Raw genomic sequence first — 24,622 nt, forward strand, 5'->3', positions numbered from 1 at the left:
CTATGAATAGATACCCTCAGTCTGCACAGCTATGTGAAATACATATTTTATTCAACTGTTCTCCAGTAATGACTGAACTTATTGCTGAGAGTTCTGTTTATTTTTCTGAAGCATGTTTGAAAGAAGAAATTAAGAGGTATAACCCTTTGGAAACAAATCAACTATTCAGTGATCTGGGAAGATTAATGTTGACATTAAAGTGGGTCAGAGTTGTTCCCTAACCAGTGAACAGATGAAAAGAATATGGTTAAAAGTTCTGCAGCTTAATGAAAACACTAATGTAAAAAAAGACTGACAGACATTGAAAGTATAAGCTCCTGAGATCAGACTCCTGTTTTGTTAGAATACATGGCAGCTGGAAATCCAACAAAGAGGATCTACCTTAAAGGAGCTGAGTAAAATGGGAAAAGCTGGGAGGCAGCATCACTACAGAGAAGGATCAGCATATCAAAATGGAAGAACTGGATGACCTGGAGGACTAGAATAATAGAAATGGGATGAGATTTAGTAGTACAAAACTGCATGGTCGTGCACTTAGGGACAAATAACAAGAACTTCTCCTATAAACTAGGGATTCATTAGCTGGAAGTGACAAAGGAGGAGAAAGACTAGGGTCTATTAGTGAATCACTGGATGCCTGTGACCCACCAATGTAATGTGCTATAAAAAAGGCAAATGTGATTCTAGGATATATTGGGGAAAATATTTCCAATAGACACAGGGATGTATTAATATCATTGTACAAGGCACTGGTAAGACCTCATCTAGAATAATATGTACAATTCTGGTCGCCTATGTTCAAGAAAGATTAATTTAAATTGGAATAGGTGCAGAGAAGGGCTACTGAGATGATCAGGGAATGGACAGCCTATTTTATAAGAAGAGAGTAAAAAAGCATGGCTTGTTTAGCCTAACAAAAAAAAAAGGCTGAGAGGGAATCTGACTGCTCTCTATAAGTATATCAGAGGAGCAAACACCAGGGAGACAGAAGAGCTATTTAAGCTAAAGGACCATGTTGGCAAAAGAACAAATGGGTATAACTGAAATGAATAAATCTGGGCTAGAAATTAGAGGAAGGTTTCTAACAGTCAGAAGAGGAGTGAGGTTCTAGAACAGCCTTCTTATGTGTTCATATGGGAAGAGGGGAATGGTAAATTACCCATGAATCTAATAGTAGTTCTACTTCATCTAGGAAAGGAAATCATCTCTATTAGAATAAAAAGATAATCCTGCCCTGAAAGGTAAATTTACGATTTTACTATGGATATGTAGTATATAAAAGTGTGTGTGAACTATCTACAAATATTTGTAGGATGTAATCAATAAACAAGGCTAGAGAGCAACTCTTTAGGATGGTAAAAGGGAATTTAATTTGGAGTTATAGGATGAAATTAGGAGAGGGAAATTTAGGCTGAATAACTGGAAGACTTTCCTGACAGTAAGACTCTTTCTGATACTCACCTCAAAGCTTTTTCCTAATATGATTATTGAATTTTTTTTTCAAAAACATTTGAGATATTTCAAAAGTAAACCACATAAAAGCACTTGCAAATATATAGTGAAGAACAATCCTGCATTGCCAACTAGATACAAAAAGTGATCTAAGAGTAGGCATTTATCTTTTATTTTAAAGAAAAAATCCAAAATTAAGAATGAGAACATTTAGAAAACGTTTGAAATTATTAACTCAACAGAGGAATTAGTTACATTCATGCAACTCTAAGAGATGCCTGGAAAATACCAAACTGTTTTTAAAACTTAAAGGAAAGAATTGTTCAGATAATTTTGCTGTAATTAATGTGGTGTAAGGGCTCCAATCAAAGATGCTGGAACATGATTGCCACACAGTTATAGAACTGGTCTACTGTACTACTAATTAAACGTTAGACCTGGATTTAGCACCTGAAAATGAAAGGGACTGAATGTGACAGATTCTTTGGTTCTTTAAACAAATAGATGGTGTGGCTGAAGTAGAATGAAGAGAGATATTCAGGTATGTAAAGTGCCTATCACAAAAGTAACCAAGGGTATGTCTACACTACGGGATTATTCCGATTTTACATAAACCGGTTTTGTAAAACAGACTGAATAAAGTTGAGTGCACGCGACCACACTAAGCACATTAATTTGGTGGTGTGCGTCCATGTACTGAGGCTAGTGTCGATTTCTGGAGCGTTGCACTGTGGGTGGCTATCCCGTAGCTATCCCATAGTTCCCACAGTCTCCCCTGCCCACTGGAATTCTGGGTTGAGATCCCAATGCATGATGGTGCAAAAATAGTGTCGCAGGTGATTCTGGGTAAAGCGACGGCAGACAATCATTTCACGCCCTTTTTTGCTGGATTGCCCTGGCAGATGCCATAGCATGGCAGCCATGGAGCCCGTTTTGCCTTTTGTCACTGTCACCGTATGTATACTGGATGCCGCTGACAGAGGCGGTACTGCAGTGCTACACAGCAGCATTCATTTGCCTTTGCAAGATAACAGAGACAGTTATCAGTTGCTCTGTACCGTTTGCCATGCCGTTGTAAATTGGCGATGAGATGATGGTTATCAGGCGTTCTGTACCGTCTGCTGCTGTCATGGGTGGTCCTGGCTGGGGTCGGCTGGGGGCGCAAAGACAAAAATGGGAATGACTCCCTGGGTCATTTCCTTCTTTATGTTGTATCTAAAAATAGAGTCAGTCATGCCTAGAATATGGGGCAAGTGTGCTAGAGAACCAGTGTACCAAAGAGCACAGCCACTCCGTGTCAGATCCCACAGAAATGATGAGCTGCAAGCCATTCTAGGGGGTGCCCCTGCAACAATCCCATCTGTTGCTTCCCTGCTCCCCCAACCCTCCTGGGCTACCGTTGCAGTGCCCCCCCCCCATTTGTCTGATGAAGTAATAAAGAATGCAAGAATAAGAAACACTGACTTGTTAATGAGATAAAATGAGGGGGAGGCAGCCTCCAGCTGCTATGATAGTCCAGGCAGTACAGAATCTTTTCTTTAGACATGAAAGGGGGGGGGGGGGCTGATGGAGCTCAGCCCCAAGTTGCTATGATGAAGACGGTTACTAGCCGTTCTGTACCATCTACTGGGAATGACCGGGAGGGATTCCTATTCTTACCCAGGCGCCCCTGGCCAACCGCACCTGAGGCCAGCCAGGAGCACTCACGGGCTGATGATGACAGTGGATAGCAGTCATATTGTACCATTTGCCACCGGGGAGGGGAGGGGAGGGGAGAGGGTGCTGCTGTTCAGTGCCGCAGCATTGCGTCTACCAGCAGCATGCAGTAGACATAGGGTGACATATAAAAAAAGTCAAGAAACAATTTTTCCCCCCTTTTCTTTCCCGGGGGGGGGGGCGCGGTAAATTGACGAGCTATGCCCTGAACCACCTCGGACAATGTGTTTGACCCTACAGGCATTTGGAGCTCAGCCAATAATGCAAATGCTTTTCGGAGACTGCGGAGACTGTGGGATAGCTGGAGTCCTCAGTACCCCCTCCGTCCCTCCATGAGCATCCATTTGATTCTTTGGCTTTCCGTTACGCTTATCACGCAGCACTATGCTGAGTCCCTGCTGTGGCCTCTGTCTGGAAATTTTTTCAAATGCTTTGGCATTTCGTCTTCTGGAACAGAGCTCTGATAGAACAGATTTGCCTCCCCATACAGTGATCAGATCCAGTATCTCCATGCTGGAGCTCTTTTTGGATTTGGGACTGCATTGCCACCCGTGATGATCAGAGCTCCACGCTGGGCAAACAGGAAATGAAATTTAAAAGTTTGCGGGGCTTTTCCTGTCTACCTGGCCAGTGCATCCGAGTTCAGATTGCTGTCCAGAGAGGTCACAATGGTGCACTGTGGGATACCGCCCGGAGGCCAATACCGTCGATTTGCAGCCACACTAACCCTAATCCAATATGGTAATACCGATTTCAGCACTACTCCTCTTGTCGGGGAGGAGTACAGAAGCCGGTTTAAAGAGCCCTTTATATTGATATAAAGGGCCTCGTTGTGTGGACGGGTGCAGCGTTAAATCAGTTTAATGCTGCTAAAACCGGTTTAAACGCGTAGTGTAGACCAGGCCCAAGTGCCATGCAATAATTAAGCAGCACTGAGAATGCTCAAAAAAGGCTACAATCTGACATTTTTAGGAAGGCTGGCAATCGATGAATCTTATTGAAGAGGATTACCCATTAGAAAATGCTTTGGGAAGAAATCTCATGAACAGTTAAAATGCTGTGAATCTTCAAGACCTTTGCCATTTTGTGAAACACATACTGAAAGGACGTTAATCCTCAAAGAAGTTTGTATAAGGGATCTTCAAAACATGTTCCTTCTTGCCAAAAACTTTCCACCTAAAATCAGAGAGTATGCGATGACAAAAGCGTTAGTGCTGTATTATCATTTGTTCAGATAGGTCTGGAACATCATTCTTAATAGATAAAATTAATGGTACAAAGAAAGCCAATGACTGATATGTTTCTAGGCAAATATTTTATATTTCAGAATGCATGAACAAAAATACTCCAAAATACAGGTTAAGTCGATGAATCTGCCAGAAGTGATCATCTGCCAGAGTCAAAATTGGAGCTTGAAAGGAATAAATTTAAGTCCAGTGCAGAGGCTTAGATTGCTTTGTATTTAATCTCTGAGGGTTGGACAGCTTTCTGTGAAATAAAGGAGGCTTAATTACATTGGTACCAATGAGGTCCCTGAAAGGATCAACAGGGTTCCATGAGGGCATACCTCAGTGCTGTAATTGGCATCATGGCTAGTGCTAGCACCTTTTTCTGTGCCGATGCTGGCTTACTTAGTGCCATTCCCTTGGAAAAGAACTGAAGTGCCCTGCCCTTGATGGAATAATTTGTGTTTTCTGTGAGGCAGTGCCTCTATGCTTGCAGCCATGTCTAATCTCTCCTCGGCCCTTCCTTTCAGTGTCATCCTGGAGTTGGGACACTGGTGCTGGCTCTGATGAAGTCACTGTTGGTGCTGGAGGAGCTTGTGCTAAGGCCAGTGCCAAGTCTATTGATGATGATACAGAATTGGCAGTGGTGCCAAAATGTACTGGGCAATCGGCATCATTGTCACTGGTGTCTGTTTCAACAGTTTTATTCTCAGCAACAAGATCAATGTGAGAAGAGGGAGTTTATTTAAGACAGAGTTTGCCCTCCCTTTTTTGAAAACAAGTTCTTGAAGATGGAGAATCTGAAACAGGATGTTTTCCTAGAGGCCAAATCCACCAAGTAGCGGCATTTGTCTGGACAGATGGAGATGTCTGTGAGGTAAACTGTGGTAGCAGTAAAAAGACGAGGAGTACTTGTGGCACCTTAAAGACTAACAAATTTATTTGGGCATAAGCTTTTGTGGGCTAAAACCCACTTCATCGGATGCATGCAGTGGAAAATACAGTAGGAAGATACATATATACACAGAGAACATGAAAACATAGGTGGTGCCATACCAACCCTAACGAGACTAATCAATTAAGGTGGGCTATTATCAGCAGGAGAAAAAAACTGCTACCACTCTAAAACTTGTGGTAGCAGTCTCACCTTGGATCAAGTAAGCCTTGACAAAGCCTTTGGGCCCGCAGGATCACAGAAACGAGGAATATAATCTGACAGCCATATAGACAGCATTCTTTTGGTAACAACAACTCCCAGCGCAAACTGAGTACCCCCTCAAGAAGTGGTCTTCTCCCAGAAACTCAAGAAAACTGGTGTGCTGGTCCTTTACAGAAACTTTATTACCACATGGCACATACTGTTTAATGGTAGATATTTTATCTGGATCTGATATGAGATTAGTCATCTTTAAATCAGGAAACTGATTAGAACTAACCAATTTAAAACAGTATTAACACTACTTAAGGTTTTAAAAACTAAGGTTTTGAAACTACAGCTAATCTACAAACTGACCTGATATAATTAACCATACTGCAGTACAACTGAAGCAAGCAATCATTTTGAAAACTACTGACTATAGTGGAAGCAGCCCTGGGTCCCGAGTATATAGTAAGAAACAGATCAGTGAATTGCTATTCTTGTATTCTTGATGATTTTGGGGCTTGTAGCCCAAGAATGGAGATCTGTCAAGACAATTCTTGGCAGAGAAATTATTATATCTGTTGAGCTTATTAACTTCCTACTGTTAACAGTGTTCTCAGATCTCAGTACCCACTAAAAGGGAAAATAATAGAAACTTATTATTGATTTGTCACATGGCCTCATTTCAGGCAGTAATGAGTTAGTTAATTTCTATAATTCATTTCATTCAATTCTTTTAAAATAAGTTATGACCAAAGCATTTAAATACACTATTATAAAAACCCTTAAGGTACGGAGAGATTAAAGTAAACCAGCAGTGAGAAGCTCACCAATTCTGGTGGCTGTTGTCAAAGATCTCCTCATCTGCTGCTTTGAGACTGTATTATCTGGTGGTGATGTGATGCACCAGGAGGTAGGACAAGGAATTAATGTCCTCATGTGGGTCAAAGCAAGAAAGAAAGTAGGTATATTCTGAGCACACATTCACATGTATGCACTGTCCATAGCGGTGCAGAGGTATATCCCTGGTGCTCCCCTTTTCTGTAACTTATATATACGCACACTACAAAATCTAGTAAGACATAAAAAAATCACTAACCTAAAAGTTGCCTGTGTCTTCTTTTCCTGCTTACATTTCTTTATTCTGATTTTCTCTACTTCCATTTCCACTTTCTTTCCCTTCTCTCTCTCTCTTTTTCTGCTTCTTTAAAAAAACACAACTCTTATCCCTTGTTTAAACTGCAACAGCATTCTTTCTTTTATCTCGATAGAACTGATTCCTCTCTTCCCTTTGTTCTTCCTGTTATTTTCTCTGTTCCATTTTCTCCCCGCTGCTCTTCTGTCCCTCCACTCTATTTCTATCCCAACTCCTATTCTTCCTTGTTCAGCTGCTTCCTCCCCTTTGCCCTTCAACTTTTGTGTCTTCTACTTCTAATCTTTGCCTTCCTAAATCCTGTTTACATCCCCTTTCTTACTTCCTTCTTTCTGGATCTTGCCTATCCCCTGCTGCTTGCCTTTTTTGCTGTGGGTTAGTTCTTCAATAGTCAACATGTCCCCTATTCTGCCCTAAATATATGCTGGTAATTATCAAGAGAACATTGTCTTCTTTAGATTTGCCACTGCTATTCATTAATTCATATTGGTTTGTCCTGACGCCATTTTCTCAGGTTCAAGTAAGCAGACACATTTTTAACAGGATGTTGATTAAATGGATTCTGCTGTAGAACTAAAATGAAAAACTTGTCACTGAAGTGAAAAAAAATATTTCTCAGCTCCTACCAATGGTAGAGTGAATGGGGCAGGGGGGGCGAAGAAAGTAAGACTGAGCTGAAAGAAAAGTCTTATTCACAGAAGGGAACTGAGAGGTATTTGTGAAGAATCACGTACTCAAGTGATCTGAATATAGTTTGGTGGTTCCTGAGCCTCATAGTAGGAGGTCAATGCATTCTTCATAAGAGTGAAGATCATGCATTGAACATGTGATTCCTGTTAGGGTAAATGCTGAGCAGTTCAAGAAATTTGTGAACCCATTTAATGAAGAAAAGACAGTTAACTTTTCCATAACTGGTGTTCTTCAAGATGTGTTGCTCATGTCCATTCCATATTAGGTGTGTGTGCTTACCACATGCTTACCACCAGTGCCAGAAGTTTTTCCCTCAGCAGTATCCATAGGGGACTGGCTTTGGTGGCCTCTGGGGTGGCACCCGCATGGCACGGTATAAGGAGCACCGCCGGCTCCCTGCACACTCAGTTCTTTCTTGCTGGAAATCTGACAGTGGGGAAAGATGGCGAGATGTGGAATGGACACGAGGAACGCATCTTGAAGAACACCAGTTAGAGAAAAGGTAATTGTCTTTCTTCCTCAAGTGCTTGCTCACGTCCATTCCATATTAGGTGACTCTAAAGCAGTACCCCTGGAGGTGGGTAAGAGTTCATGGACATGTCGATTGCAACATAGCTCTGCCAAATCCAGCATCATCTCTAGCCTGCTAAGTGATGGCATAAGAAGCTGTGAACATGTGGACAGAGGACCATGTTGCAGCTCTACAGATGCCCTGGATAGGAAGGCCACCAAAGATGCCTGTGCTCTCGTCAAGTGGGCTCTGACAATCGGCAGTGGCGGAACCCCCACCAGGTCATAACAGGTCCTTATGGACGAGGTAATCCAACTGGAAATCCTTTGGGAGGACATGGGAAGGCCTTTCATTCTATCCACTGTAGTGATGAAGAGCAGAGCTGATTTATGGAAAGGCTTGGTACATTCTAAATAAAAAGCCAACGCCCTTCAGACATCCAGCATGTGAAGACACCTCTCTTCACTGGTCTTGTGTAGTTTGGGACAGAACACCAGAGGGAAGATGTCCTGGTTCATATGGATACCACCTGCGTCAGGAAGGCCTGGTGGGGCTGCAGCTGAGCCTTGTCTTCTGAAGTCAAGGCTTTAATTTCAGAGACCCATCTCACCGACATCACTAGGAATGCGACCTTCCACAACAGGTTGGAAAAGGAGCAAGAGCCCAGCGGCTCAAAGGGCATGCTAGTGAGCCTAGAGAGGACCAAGTTAAGATCCCACTGTGGGACAGGAGCCCACATCTGTGGGAAGAGCTTCTCGAACCCTCTCAAAAATCAGACCATCATGACATGAGAAAACTGTCTGTCTTTGGATCAGTGGGTGAAAAGCAAAGAGGCCCTGAGAACTGTAATGGAAGAGTGTGCCAGGCCCTGGTTCCTCAAATGGAGCAGGTAGTCCAGGACAGTCTGTATGAAAGAATACGAGGGAGAGATGCTACATTTGGATGCCCAGTGGGAAAACTTCCTCCACTTGGCCAGGTAAGTCAGTCTGGTTGAGGGCTTCCTACTCCCCAGAAGGACCTGTTGGACTATTTCCGAACAGGTCTGTTCCTCTGGGTTCTGCCACAGTATCCATGCCAAGAAGTGGAGGGACTTGAGGTTGGGATATAGGAGCCGACCATGGTCCTGTGACAGCAGGTCCAGGCAGTTGGGCAGGGGCCAGGGTGGGGCTGCTGACAAGTTCATGAGCATGCTGAACCAATGCTGGTGAGGCCACGCTGGGATGATCATGACAACCTGCACTTTGTCTCTCTTGATCTTTGCCAGGATCCTGCTGATGAGTGGAATCGGAGGGAATGCATACAGCAGGCTCCCTGATCACAACAGGAGGAAGGCATTGGAGAGGGAGCTCTTGCTCAGACCTTGCCGAGAACAAAACCGGGGGCATTTTCTGTTCTGTCTGGTAGTGAACAGGTCCACTTGGGGAATTCCTCACCTTTGGAAGATCATGCAGGCTATCTCTGGATGGAGCGACCCCTCGTGGTGAGAGAAGTCCCTGCTGAGCGGGTCCACCAGCATATTCTTGACACCGTGAACATGACAAGCTTCTAGGTGGATTTCGTGGCTGATGTAGAAGTCCCATAGATGGGGTGCCTTTTGACAGAGAGCCGATGAGCATGCTCCCCCTTGCCTGTTGATGTAGAACATCGAGGCCGTGTTGTCCGTCAGGACTTGTACCACCTTGCCCGACAGGTGGGGCAGGAAGACTGCCAGCCGGACTGCTTGGAGCTCTTTGACATGCAACCTTGCCTCCTTCGGGATTAGATCCCCTGTGTCTGGAGGTAGGCGAGGTGCGCACCCCGAGCCCGACTGGGCAGAGGGTGAAGATGGGTGGCTCAGATGGTGCTTGTAGCCCTTGGCACGTTTGTGGGGCTGGTCCTGCCGAGGTTGGCTTCCCTGGCCCAGAGGCTGCTGTGGTTTGAACCACTTATGCGCCAGGGTTGGGAATAAAGACCCAGGGTTTTCAGGGTGGCGTGGGAGTCCTTGGGCAAGTCCTTCATTGACTGCTGAGACTTAGAGGGCAACCCAGAGAGGAGCAGCAAGGAGGCTTGCTGCATTGAGATAGTGGAAGCCATGGTGCAGGCATCAGCAGTATCTGACGTTACTGAGGATTGCTTGGAACTCTTTCTTGGAAGCCTCGGGAAGCGACCCTTCGAACTTGGCCATGGCTTGCCACATATTAAAGTCATATCATCCCAGGAGGGCTTGGTAGTTGGTCACTCTCAACTGAAGGCTGGAAGATGAATAAATCTTATGCCCAAAGAGATCTAGTTCTCTAGGTCTTTATTTCTGGGGGTGGCCCTGGGCTCTCTTTGCTTCTCTTTGCCTCTCTTTGTGGTTAATTGCCTCTACCACAAGGGAACTGGGGACTGAGTAGGAGTATAAGTACTCATGCCCCTTGGTTGGCACAAAGTACTTGCATTCAGTCTTCTTAGAGATAGGGGCCAGGGAAGAGCGGGTTTACCACAGGGAGCTAGTGATTTTGGAAACCCCTTCATGAAAGGGTAGGGCCACCTTGGCAGGAATTGAGGAGCTGAGGACATCAAACAGGAAGTCCGAGGGTTCTTCCAGTTCCTCTGCCTGAAGCCCCAGGATGGATGTGACCATTTTCAAAAGTTTGTGGTGCACTTTGGTGTCATCTTGAGGAACTGGATGAGGGGGCCCCGTGATGTCCTCATTGTCGCCAGATGAGGCTAACACCAGTGCCGCAGGGACCTCTACTTCCACTGGTGGTCCAGTAGCTTGCTCCCCTGGGTCCTCCTGGATCTGTGGGGTCTTACCCCCCAAAGTTTCAAACACTGGAGGGGGATGGTATAATGAGGCCGCTGGCCTCTCCAAGGCTCCCAACACCAGGGAGGGCTGGGTGAACCCCCAAGGGTTACACAGGTACAATGGCACTGGCCACTGCATCTGGTGCCATGGTACAGGTTTCGGTGCTGATGATGTAGGCACCACTGCAGGTACCGGGGCTTGACCCATGGTCAGGGAACCTCGCTTCATGCCGGAGGTTTAAAGGGAGCGGTCAGTACCAGGCGACCAGGATTGGGTGAGCAGTGGCTGTTGTCTGACTGGTGCCAGTCACTGTATCCCGAAGGCAACCTGTCCGAACGAGACAGGTGTCTTGGTCGGGATCTCGGGGACTGATAGTGTTCGGTGGATCTGCATCGGAGACCCAGCGACCCACACCTCACGCTACTCGACCTGTACTGGGATGTCGAACAGGACCGGGAGCTGGGAGGCTCTTCCTGAGTAAGATGACCTACTGCTAGGAGATGGGCAATGATGGCCCAGTGAATAGCAATCTCTGATTGCCGGTCAGTCCCGTGATTGATACCGGGCCCTTGGAGATAGTCGGGGCCAGTCTGGGAGTTCTTGCTGGGTGGCGCGTGTCTCAGAGGGTCTGCGTCAATCTACCGGCAAGATACGCCTTGAGTCCCTTGATTGGTGCCCCCTGTGTGAAGACCAAAGAGGGCTCTGCTGAGCCTGCCTCTCTAGTCTTGAGGTGTGATGGCTTCTGGTGGGCAAGCGATGGCAGGATGTGCCGCTGAGGTGGGGACACCTGCATAGGTCCCAGCACGGGTTTTCCCTGAGACCGGGGTACCTCTGGAGCTGGTGTGGGCAGCACCGAGAGCATCAGGATCTCCTGAGCTGCTTGAAGGACGTCAGGCGTTGAAGGGAAGGGAACAGCCCTCCTGTGTACAATGCTATAAAATCCCTCCTGGCCAGAGGCACCAAAATCCTTTTACCTGTAAAGGGTTAAGAAGCTCAGGTAACTTGGCTGACACCTGACCCAAAGGACCAATAAGGGGACAAGATACTTTCAAATCTTGGTGGGGGGAAGGCTTTTGTTTGTGTGCTCTTTGTTTTGGGGTTGTTCGCTCTTGGGACTAAGAGGGACAGGACATCAATCCTTGCTCTCCAAATCTTTCTGAACAAGTCTCTCATATTTCGAACTTGTAAGTAACAGCCACGCAAGGCGTGTTAGTTTTATCTTTGTTTTCTCAACTTGTAAATGTTCCTTTTTGCTAAGAGGATTTACCTCTGTTTGCTGTAACTTTGAACCTAAGGCTAGAGGGGGTTCCTCTGGGCTCTATGAGTCTGATTACCCTCTAAAGTTATTTTCCATCCTAATTTTACAGAGATGATTTTTACCTTTCTTTCTTTAATTAAAAGCCTTCTTTTTAAGAACCTGATTGATTTTTCCCTGTTTTAAGATCCAAGGGCATTGGATCTGGACTCACCAGGAATTGGTGGGGGAAAGGAGGGGGGATGGTTAAATTCTCCTTGTGTTAAGATCCAAGGGGTTGGATTGGTGTTCACCAGGAACTTGGTGAAGAAGTCTCTGAAGACTATCCAGGGAAGGGAGCTAGTATTTGGGAGTGGTGGCAGCAAAACCAGATCTAAGCTGGTAATTCAGTTTAGGAGTTCACATGCAGGTCCTCATATCTGTACTCTAAAGTCCAGAGTGGGGAAGGAACCTTGACTGGCCTGCACCGCTATCTGGAGTTGCAGGCGAAGTATGGGATGGGCTGTATTGCTTGACTTGAGCTGGGCCTCGATTGAGCTGCCCAGCAAGGGTCATGGCTCACCCTCAGCTCTCTCCTTTCCCTTACGGGAGGTAGGAGATCATAGAATAGCAGGGTTGGAAAGGACCTCACGAGGTCATCTAGTCCAACCCCCTGCTCAAAGCAGGACCAATCCCTAACAATTCCCCTTCCAGTCTTTTTCGGCTTCTTGACTAGAGCCATGGACCGGGATCGGTGCCGGCTCGTAGACGGTGCCAGTGGAGCACTGTGCACAGAGTCCGCAGTGCTTGGTGCAGAGTCAGACTGCTGCTCCAGTGTCAGAGTAAGTGCCGACTCCATTAGGAGTGTTTTCAGACAGATATTGCGCTCCTTCTTCATCCTAGGTTTAAAGGACTTGCAGATACGGCACTTGTCACTTATGTGATCCTCGCCTAAGCACCTTAGGCAGCTGGTATGTGGATTGCTGGTGGGCATAGGTCCTTTGCAGCAATCACAGGGCTTAAAGCCTGGGAACAAGGGTATGCCCCATCCCCCAGCTGTCTCCTGTTTGGGACTAACGAAGAGTTTGAGTACTACTAAGAGTAACTAAGGGTAACTAAGAAACTACTAACTATATACAACTATATTACAGTTTTTCAAAGTTTGCAAGAAGTTCACATGAAACAACGCTAGCTGAAGCAGCAGATATTCCAGCACCGTCACTGGCGTCAAGAAGGAACTGAGGGTGGGGGCAGCTGGCAGTGCCCCTTATACAGTGCCACATGGGGCGCCAGAGCCAGTCCCTTACGGATACCACTGAGGGAAAAACTTCTGGCACTGCTGCATGTGGCGAGCGCACACACCTAATAAGGAATGGTCATGAGCAAGCACTTAACGAAGAAAGAGTAGTTACTTTCCTTACTGTAACTGTGGTTTTTTGTGATGTGCTGTTTGCACAAATTCCACCTTGAACATGCATGTGCCCCATGTGCACAATATCAGATGATATTTAAATATCAATATCCATTGGGGCTGTGCCTGAGTCCTGGGAGCTCTCAAAACGACTGTAGCCAAGGATATAAGGGATGGGACAGCCTCAGTTTTGTCCCTGATAAAGAATCCCATGTGACAGGACTTTGAATGAGCAAGGACAGAGGGCAGGTTCTGGAATCTGTGTGGACAATACATCTTGAAGAATCTCACTTATTGACTGTGAAGTTAAATAACCTTTCTTTTTTGAGTGACTGTCCACAAAGATTTCACTGTTGGTGCTAAGTAGGGTTGTTGATTAATTGCAGTTAACTCATGCGATTAACTCAAAAAAATTAATCGCGATTAATCAGAGTTTTTATCACAGTGTTACACTATAGAATGTCACTTGAAATTTATTAAATATTTGTGGATGTTTTTCTACATTTTCAAATATATTGTTTTCAATTACTAACAGAATACAAACTGTACAGTGCTCATTTTATATTATCATTTTTGAGGACAAATATTTGCACTGTAAAAATGATATATAAAATAAATAGTATTTTTCAGTTCAGCTCATACCAGTACTGTAGTGCAATCTCTATCGTCAGGACAACTTAAAAATGCAGATTTTTTTGCTTCATAACTGCACTCAAAAACAAAACAATGTAAAACTTTAGAGCCTGAGTTGACTTGTAGCCTCTGAAGTTTTATATTGTTTTATTTCTGAATGCAGGTTTTTTTGGTACGTAATTCTGTATGTGTAAGTTCAACTTTCATGATAAAGAGATTACACTACAAACTTGTATTAGGTGATTGAAAAATACTACTTCTTTTGATTTTTACAGTGCAAATATTTGTAATCAAAAATAAAGTGAGCGCTGTACACTTTGTACTCTGTGTTGTAACTGAAATCAATATATTTGAAAAGGTAGAAAGCATCCAAAATATTTAAATAAATGGTATTCTATTATTAACCGTGCAATTAATCACATGATTAATCGTGATTAGTTTTTTTTAATCGCTTGACAGTCCTAGTGATAAGCAAGCAGTATCCTGTGCCCAGATGTATGTAAAGGAATCCTATTTAAGTACTGATTGAAGAATCATCTGACCAAAACTTGCATCTGATCTAGAGGCCTGAGTGGTAAAAGCATGGACTGAACTCCATATAGCTCCACTACATATCTCAGTCAACGAGACCGTTAAAAGAGGCAGTGTAGGCCCAGTGGACTCAAATCACATGAGACCAGATGTGTCTGGGGTAATCGCATTCTTTAATAATACACACCAAGTATATATATTGTTCAAAATCCATTTAGACAATCTCTGCAAGGATATTTGTTGTCCCCTCATCTGTTCTACAAAAGCACCAAACAGTCTCAGTGAAGCTCTAATCAATCAATCAATCTAGTCCTGACCAGATAAAAAAGACTGCTCTAACTACATCCAGTGTGTAAAAGTTTGCTTCAGCAGGTGAAGAATGAGGTTTGGGGAAAAAGACTGGCAGATAAAGAGACTCATTAATGTGGAAGTCTAAGACTACCTTAGGCAGGAACTTGAGATGAGGCCTAAGAGTGACTTTGTCCATGTGAATGATGGTATAAAGAGGGTCTGCTATAAAGGCCTGAATCACCCATTGTGACGAAGTGGGACTGTTCTTAATGTTTCCTCTGAATACTGTGTGGGTGCCTCAGTTTCCCCTATGCATTTCTTAAGTCTCCAGAGTGCATAAATGGCTGACACTCTGTCTCCTGGCAACAAATGGCCGGGGCCCTTCCGCCCTGCAAGGAGATCACTAAAGGTGAACAAAGATCAGGTGACCTCCTGGCCCGGGAAAGAGACAAAGGCCAGAAAGGAGGGGCTGGAGGGGGTTTCAGTTTGGAGCTGGCTGGGGACGGGAAGTGAGGGCAGACAGAGTTGTCTGCTCCAGAATGGACCCGGCTAAGGGGTCCCGTTCTCTGTACCTACAAGCTCTGTTTTAGACAGTGTTCCTGTAATCTAATAAACTTCAGTTTTGCTGGCTGGCTAAGAGTCATGTCTGACTGCGAAGTGGGGGTGCATGCAGGATGCTTTGGCTTCCCCCAGGACCCCGCCTGGGCGGACTTGCTGTGGGAAGCGCACGGAGGGGCATATGCTGAATGCTCCAAGGTCAGACCCAGGAAGGTGAAGCCATGTGAGCTTCTTGCCCTGAAAACTGTCTGCTCCAAGGGAAAGGAGGCTCCCCAAAGTCCTGACCAGCTTTGTGGGGAGCAGTTCCAGAGCATCGCCCGGGGACTCCATGGCACCCATATCCTTCTGGAAGGGGCATGGGCACCGGGAAGACCACATCTTCACTGAGATGTGATGGAAGGAGCAAGTAATCATGGGCTTGAAGGAGAAATCCATTAAAACCAGACACTGCAATCAGATCGCAAGGGACAGGGACTGGTGGAAAAGCTTGGATCAGTCCTTTCAGAAATTTTTCAACAGTGGAGTGACAAAATATCATGTATCATATATTGGGGGACAATTTGTTGAGATTGCAGCCAACTGGACTCCAATTAAGTGCAGGGATAGTCCTGACTGCTTTAACAAGACCAAATAATCTATTATTGGAACTGTTGTCTATAGAGGTGAGCAGTGATTTTGTTCAGCCCAAACAAACAATTGTTTTCATTTAGACTAGTAAATTTTCCTTGCTAGAGGCTTTATGTTTCTGATGCAAGATGAGTAGGATTTCTGCAAAAACAGCTCCTCTTTGTAGGTGTCAGTCAACCAGACTCCAAACTGCCAGGTGAACGGACTATGGGTCTGGATGGAGGACCTGGGTATTGTTCTGAGACAATAGGTTGGGTAAAACCAGTTAGGTGATTGGCTTCTGAACAGACAGTTCAATCAGGTCCAAATAAAACTACTGCCTGGATTAAGTTGGGTTATCATAGTAATAGTTTTATCTCAGCTTCTTAGCATGCTGGGGATCATGTGTATCGGTGGAAAAGCATACATCACCTCTGGTGTCCAAAGAATGAGGAAGGTATCTGTGAGGATCCCAGACTCCTGCCTTCTCTGGAGCAAGGTCTTGGGCAGTTGTTGTGGCATATAGCAAATAGGTCTACTGTCAGAGACCCTCATCTGTGCAAGATAACCTAGAGAGTCAACACTTGAGGGACCACTCACAAATCTCCAAGAGTTCTCTGCTGAGGGAGACTACCAGCATGTTCTGATGCCCCAGAAGATGAACAGTTAGTTGGATGACATGATGCTGAATGCTCCAAATCCATATAAGTATGAATTCCTGGCACAGAGGGGATGACCTGGCTTCTCCTTGCCTGTTGATGTAACACTTTGCAAAGGTGTTGTTGGTAAGCACTTGAAAGGCCCTGAAAGAGAGGCAGAAAGGGCCTTGCATGCCAAACAAATTGCTCTGAGTTCTAGCATAGCAACGTGGAGGGAGGATTCAGGAGTTGACCATTTCTGTTGAATCTGCAGTTGGTTTAGGTGTGCTCCCTACCCTTATGTGGAGGTGTCCATGACTAATCTTTGATGGAAGGGATGTGGAAAATGGAACTTTCCAACATACTTATTTTGGTTGTGCCCACCAATCGAATGATCACAGGACTTCTGTGAGGCCCCCCTTCTTGTCCATGCTGCATTGAGCAGATACATTGATTTCAACCACACATCAAAAGTGAAGCGTGGCAAAATCTTTAGACAAGTTCTCACTTGTGTTATGAACTGCACCTGGAACTGCTATATTATGTCTGATCTCTGTTGAGGTTGGCATGTCTTTGCTAACCTGGAATCTAAACATTGCCCCCATGAATTCAATGCATTGTACTGGAGTTAGTGTGGATTTGTTTTTGTTCACCATTGAGTACCAGAGGGTTGAAGGGATCTAGAGTTTTTTAAATGGTGTAGGTGACTTGTTGAGAGGACTGATTAACGTGGAAGTCAGATGAAGCCGAAGGGTGATTAAGGTATTTTTTGTGATACTCCCAGCACAATATGAAAGGAGCTGTGAACCAGTCCATGGGATCCAAAGAGGGGATAACACAGGCTATGGTGACCATCCTGAATTTGAAACACTGAACAAAAGGACTGAGATGTTGAAGATCTAAGTGTGGTCTCCATGTCCCCTTCTTCTTTGGGATCAAGAAGTAGTGGGAGTAGAGCCCTTGTCCTCTGAATCCTTAAGGAACTTCCTCCACTATTCCCAGTGTTAAATTTCTTGTCTTAGAAGTGTCTTGTGATAGAGATCTCTGAGGAGGGATGGGAAGGGTGGGGAGGAGATTGTAACAGCTTGAAACTGGATGGGATACACCTTGTTCACCATCTTGAGGACCGACTGGTTTGAAGTAATCCCAGATCAACCTTCTCTGAAATAAAACAGGTGGTTGCCAACATGAATAGAAGGGAGTCGATACACAGGTGGTCCAGCTGGGCTCTTGACATTGCTTTCAGAGATGTTTTGTGACCAACTGTCCCTGTTGCAGGATGCCAAAGAAGAGCACAAGGAATGTCATTGGTGAAAACATTGCCTCTTCCTTGATGGCTATGAAGTGCGCTGTTGAGACTAGCATTGCTGCTGTATTTATACAAGGATCACTGACAACACTGTTGTTTACCTCTGGGAGCTGGAACACATAAGCCCCAGTGACTGGAGGGTTGTCCTCTGTATCTTTAAGAAAGTGCAATGCCCCATCAGTGTAACTGTTCAACAGTTAATTACCTGGGAAGGGTAGATCCTGTATGGTCACTTAGACTTCATGAGGGATACCAGCTGTCTATAGCCAGGATGACCTTCTCATTGACACAGCCATAGCTGTGGTTCTAGCTGCCATATCTGATGCATCAAGCACTGCTTACAGCAATGTTCTAGCAGTGAGCTGTCCATCTGTCATGGTTGACCTTAACCTTCCTGGTATTCACGGGGGAGCTTCTATGTTAAGGTGGAGAGCCTATCCTGTAACAGGGCATCATACTTAGAAAGAAGTGCTTGATAACTGGCAACTCCTAGTTGATGATTTGCTGAGAAGTATATTTTTTTGCCTGAAAAGATCTAATTTCTTTGTCTCTTTCTGGGAATGGATTTGGACTGTTTAGATTTCTCATGAACAGCCTGGACAATCACGGTACTGAGGGTGGGATTCTACAAAGTATTTGTGCCCATTAGCTGGCACCAGGTATCTCCAGTTTATGCACTTGGAAGTTGTGGGGGGAATGGATGCAGGGTGTCCCAGATGACCTGTGTTAGTTCCAAAAGCCCTAAATTAATAGGTAAAGTCATTTTGCCTAAAGATGATGGGTGGAAAAGGGGTAATAGCTTATGTTACTTTTCTTGGATTATCTCTAATAGGATATCTAATGTTTCTGCTAGTCTCAACAGTTCCTGAAAATCTTTTAACCACACTGAAGAGGATGTAGGAGGAGGGTTGGTCATTTCATCAGCTGGTGAGGAGGACATAGCTAGAGGTTGTGAGTGGTCAGAGGAGAGACCATCTCCACTGAGGTCTTGCTTTCCTTTCAACAACTGATGATGTCTGAGAGTGGGTACTAGGACTGACTCAATCTGCTGTGCAGGCAAGGGTGGTCTTGGTCTGAGGACCACTGAGGAAGCTGGTTTCCTGACATAAGGGTTGATACTGCATGGAGACCAATAAAGCCAGTGTTGGTAGGAGTGTTGAGAGGGAGGATGACACATGGGATGGGAGAGTACCAACTTAGAAGTTCCCTTATCAATTCAGAATACTTGTGGGGGCCTCTCAGGGGGTTTCTTCCTCGATTGTATGTCTGTGTTCCACTGGGTTATCTAAAGGAGGTATGGGTCACATTCAGATGAGGAAGGTCTGCTGTATTCCTTAGAGGAACTCAACTTTTCAGCCTCTTCCATCCATGGAGCACACTGGCCTGATCTGTGGATGGTACTGAGAGATCACCAGAGGACCCTGTTTGGTTTATCACCTCTCTTGGCCTGTCCAATATCAGAGATTCCAAAATTGGTCCCACAGCTAACTCAGCCAGCTCTGAGAAATGCATCAATTTCAAAGAGGCCTGTATTGGTACCAATGCATTTGTCAATGCCGTAGAAGCTGCTGGCGCCATCGTTACGGTACTGATGTATGCATCACCAGTTTTCTTGGTGCTGCTGCCATTGGTATGGACCTATCTGGTGCCAGAGAGGTATCTGCAGCCTGAGTGGTATCAGAAGCGACAAAATGCTTACTGTGTGAAGTGACTGGCTTTGATGTACTTGGGTGAGGCTCTGCCTGAAGGGAATAGAGTGTCAGAGCCTCAGATGAGGACTTGAGTTTTCTGACTGAGTAGGAAGATTTGTATGTTCCTTGGTGCAAGGAGCAGAGCTCCTTATGGTCACTCTCCTAGGTCAATGCCAGAGGAATGGGTATTCTGAGTGTTCTGTGAGCTTTGGATGACATCAATACTTGCTGGAGTGTGTGTGACTGACTGGATGAAGTAGGTCTCTCAGGTCACTTGCTAGGATCTGAAGATGCATGCCTAGACGTCTCCAGGTGATGCAGCTTCAGGGTACTCAGAGATATTTGTGTACCAAGTATCCCTCAGCTACGTCTCCTTCTCTTACACCTAAGAGGCATCCTGAATGTCCATCACTGATGGACACTGCTGTCTCACAGGACGAGCAAATCTTGAATCCTGGAGACTTGTCTTCAGCCATTCTGAGCCTGTGTATGTGGGGTGAGGGGAGAAGTGTCTAGCTCTTACACAGAGAGGTTGGGGAGGTGGGGGTGTTTGCAAGAAATCTGATATTAAGTAAATATGTTTTTTTCCCCAATAGCGTTAACTAAGCTTATGTAAGCTACCAACTAAATATCAAGACAACAATAGCTCCAAATACTCTCTGTAGATGAAGGGAAGTGGACACCATGGGGTTCAATTTTGTAGCCACAAGCAGTAAGAAGGAATTGAGAGGTGATTGAGGCTGCCCTGCCACTTTTATCCTCAGCTATGGTGGTTGCAAGGGCTCCCAGGCTGCAGGCACGGCCCCAATAGACACTACTATTGAAAAACAATCCAATCTTGCATGTATGGAATGCATACACATTCAAAGTAGAATTTGCGTTTACCTTTTAATTATTATTTACTATTCATATTGCAGTGGAAGAGGAAATCAGGCAATAATACAGTACATATATGGTATCATTTATCTTGCTATATTATACTACTCTTCAACCTGAGACAGCCCAAAGAGACTAAGATAAGGAGTTATTAAAAAGTAAATATTTACTGTGCATGGCATAAATTCCTCACCATGGGATGTATACTAAATACAGACAACCCCATTGTACAGCATTCTTTTTTAACGAGTCCCAATATACATGTGCCAAGTCAGTTTCCAAAGAGTGGATTCCTATGAAGCATGTATATGGCATAAACATTAGGAAGGTAACAGAGGAAAGCAAAAATACCGTTAATTAATACTTGTTCTTCAAAATTTTTGTACATCTCTTTTTAATTAAAGCTAGCAAGTTTGACAACATCATGAGCTTTCTATCTGCACCCTTTCATAATACAAATGATCTTTCTATGTAAATACATAATGTGCACCTGTGTTAGGAGTTTCCTGCAACCTAGGACAAATATTCTTAAGATTATTTTCTTCTTCTTGTTAGATGTTAATTGCCAGATACTCTATCTTGTATGCATGCTTATTTGCAAACAGGCCCATATGGCCCACTGTATGCAAGTACTACAGTCTCTCTTTTCCCTCTAAAATTATATATTTATTTCTTTTCATGATAAATGACTGTGGTTTTTACACTATTAGGTTACAAGCATTGGGATATATATTTTGCATTTAAAATAAATGCTCATTAATAAAACTAAGTCAGATTATGGTTTTAACCTAAATTATATAAAAATAATTTAGAATGATATCAACAATTGCTCACCTTAGCCAGATAAGCTTCCACTCTGTTTTTTGAAGATAATGCATTTCCAGTTGGGTTTATAAAACTTCCTCCAAGACCAAGACTTCTATGTAGTGTTAAATTATTGCCAAGATTGCCAAGCTGAGTTGTATCCAGGACTGGACTTGCAGAAAGACTTCCATTTACAATGCTGTTAGCAATTAAAGATTTGCTCCTGTGGCGCTCCTGAAGGAGTTTAGCATTGGCCTCTGCTATCTTTTCATTAGCTCTGTGAAAAATACAGATATAGTTTTTTACTCACACTTTTACAACTAAACGTTATCCAAATTTCAAGCTATTTTTATTATTTCTATAACTGTAAATGATTAAGAATATTAGAAATGAAGAACTGCTCAATTCCCTCTATCAGAAGGGTAGCCATGTTAGTCTGTATCCACAAAAACAATGAGGAGTCTGGTGGCACCTTAAAGACTAACAGATTTATTTGGGCATAAGATTTAGTGGGTAAAAAACCACTTCTTCAGATGCATGGAGTCCCACGAAAGTTTATGCCCAAATCAATCTGTTAGTCTTTAAGGTGGCACTGGATCCTTGCTGTTTTTGTCAATTCCCTCTGGAATTTTCTAAGAAACAAATCCTGAAAGATTCTGAATGCCTCTTGGGAATGAAGGGGAGTTAGAGATGCTCAGCACTTCTCAAAATTTGACCTCAAGACAATTTATCTTAGATAGTTATAAGTCCCAATTACCATAATCTTTAATGTATTTATATTATCTCACAACACCCTGTGAGAAAGGAAAGTAATATTATCTCCATATTACATAAGGGGGAACTGAGGCCCAGAGAGAGTAAGCAACTTGATCAAGATTACAGAGGAAATCTTTGGCAGAGCTGGGAACTGAACCCAGGTCTCCCAAATCCTAGGCTAGTACCCTAATAATTAGACTGTCCTTCCTCTCAGTGTAGTTCCAATCCTGAGAAATACTGTTATAATGGGAGCTGAACTGATCCTAAACGCACCACCAGATTAGGCCTTTCTTCTATGGATTGAGGCTGATACGGTAAGAAAAAAAGAGATTACTCATCCTGGGCAGTAACTGCAGTTCTTTGAGATGTGTTCTCCTGTGGGTGCTTCAGTTCAGATGTGCTTACACCCCACGCATCTTTAATCTGAGATTTTCATGAGCAGTGTGCATTTGGCCCATGTGTTCGCTGCTGATATCCTCATGCCTTGCAGTGAGGCTATATTAGGCTGCATGGGCAAACTTCCCTCAGTTCCTTCTTCACTGCTCCATCTCAGAAGGAAACTCTGAAGCAAAGGGGAAGGAGGACGGGTAGTGGAGCACTCAAAGAGGGAAACACTTGGAAGAACTACAGCTAATGCACAGGGTGAGTAACTTCTCTTTCTTCTTCAAGTAATGTCCCTGTGGGTGCCCCACTTCAGGTAAATCCCAAGCAGTATCCCCATAAGGAGAAGGAAGCTTCAGAATTGAGTCAAGCACAGAGGAAAGAACTGCATTGCCAATTGCTACATCAGCTCTAGAGGCACTGACTAAGGCATAGTGCCGGGAGAAGGTATGTACCAAAGACCATGCAGCAGCTCTGCAGATCTCAGATACTGGGAAATTTTTAGGTAAAGCTATAGATATAGATTATGACTCTGTTGAGAACCTTTAGATCTGTCCACAAGCAAAATGTGCAATCTAGGAGATTTATAAAACGATTTAATCCTGTCTAGGTAGAAGGATAACACCCTCTTGACATCTTCAGTATGGAAGGCAGTCTCTAGATTGGAATTATGTGGTTTGGGAAAGAACACTGGCAGGTAAATGACCTGACTCACATGAAACTCAGAAGACAGTTTAGGAAGTCACACCTGGTGTGTGGTCATAAGGTAACTTTGTCCTTGCAGAATACTATGAAAGGAGGGTCTACCATGAAGGCCCCATCTCTCTGACTCTGCGGGCTGAGGTAATAGCCACTAAGAAGGCTGTTTTCGTGGACAAATTCAGTAAGAAGCATGTCACCCTCGGTTCAAAAGGAGATTTCATGAGACTTTTAAGAGACAAATTAAGGTCCCAAACTGTGGTGGGGATTTTCACCGATGGAAAGGGATTACCCAGACTTTTCATGAACTTTATGGCTGTAGGGTGAACAAACAGTGAGAACCCCCCAGTAATGGTATGGAAAGCTGTTAAGGCAGCCAATTGAACCTTGAGAGAACTAAATGGTAGTCTCATTTGGTTTAGTTGTAGCAGGTATATCAGAACAAGAGGAAACAAGGCAGATTTGCGGACAGGATTCTGGAATTCACACCAGTGACTAAATCTTCTCCACTTTTTGAAGGTATTTCTGGTAGAATCTTTCCTATTTTATCTATCGTACTTCTGCAACGCAGACCAACTCTAATCCCACAAACCATCAAGGAGCCATACCTTCAGGTGGAGAATGCTCAGATTACAATGCAGCAGTTGACTGGCACCCTGGGAGAGGAGTGATTAGAAAATTTATCACTGAACAAAGGGCTTGGCAAAACAGGTTGGAAATCAGGCCTGGCTTGATCGTGTTGGGGCTATTAGGATAACTCTGCTCTTATCCTGTCTGATTTTGTTCACCACTTTGAGAATGAGGCGCGTTGGGGAAACACATAAAACAGTTTCTTTGTCCAAGTGAGGAGAAAGGTGTCCCCCAAACTGTGAACTAAGCCCCTCCTTGAATAGAATATATAGCATTTTTTGTTCATAGTTGTGGCAAAGAGATCCACTTCTGGAAATCCTGGAGTCTGAAATATGCTAACAAAAACCTGGGAATCCAACCCCCATTTGTAGTCTTGGGCAAAACACTTGCTGAGAGTGTCAGCTGTGACATTCATTACTGAAATTCTATGCAATGTTTTATACAGCAGTTCCATAACCTTATTGCTTCAGCGCAGAGGGAAGGGGATCTCGCTCTTTCTTGACGATTGATATATAACATACAGGCCACATTGCCTATCATAACTTTGACAGACCTGGGTCTGATGAGAGGCAGAAAATGAAGGGAGGCATTTCTGACCACTCTGAGCTCCAACAGGTTGATGGGGGGTAGATTCTTAGGGTGACCATCTGCACTGTAACATTAGTGCACTGAGGTGCGCCCTTCTCCATCCTAACAGAGATGCATCTGGGGTTATGGTTACCACTGGTGTCAGTTGGAGGAAGGGGATCTGTACCCCTACATTGTGATGAACATTCCACCATTCTAGGGAGCATCTGACTTGTTGAGGAACTGACACCTGTTTGTCTAGGCTGTGTCTGTTTGGTAAGTAAACTGGTGTGAGCCCCCACTGGAAACAGCAAAGGCACGGTCTTGCATGTTCTGTCACAAAAGTGC

The 24,622-nt window shown here is 44.3% G+C and overlaps 1 protein-coding gene across 12 annotated transcripts in view; it reads right to left on the reverse strand.

The window, feature by feature from the left end:
• The window catches only part of ANKRD7 (ankyrin repeat domain 7), a 200,836-nt gene that overhangs the window by 12,425 nt on the left and 163,789 nt on the right, over positions 1 to 24,622 (reverse strand). For all 12 annotated transcript variants that reach the window (XM_030549082.1, XM_030549080.1, XM_030549088.1 and 9 more), the window contains one exon: positions 21,272 to 21,518. In XM_030549082.1, the coding sequence (XP_030404942.1) occupies positions 21,272 to 21,518 (247 nt within the window). The remainder of the gene's footprint in view (positions 1 to 21,271; positions 21,519 to 24,622) is intronic.

Source organism: Gopherus evgoodei, chromosome 1, assembly GCF_007399415.2.
Source record: "Gopherus evgoodei ecotype Sinaloan lineage chromosome 1, rGopEvg1_v1.p, whole genome shotgun sequence".
NCBI classification, from domain to species: domain Eukaryota; kingdom Metazoa; phylum Chordata; order Testudines; family Testudinidae; genus Gopherus; species Gopherus evgoodei.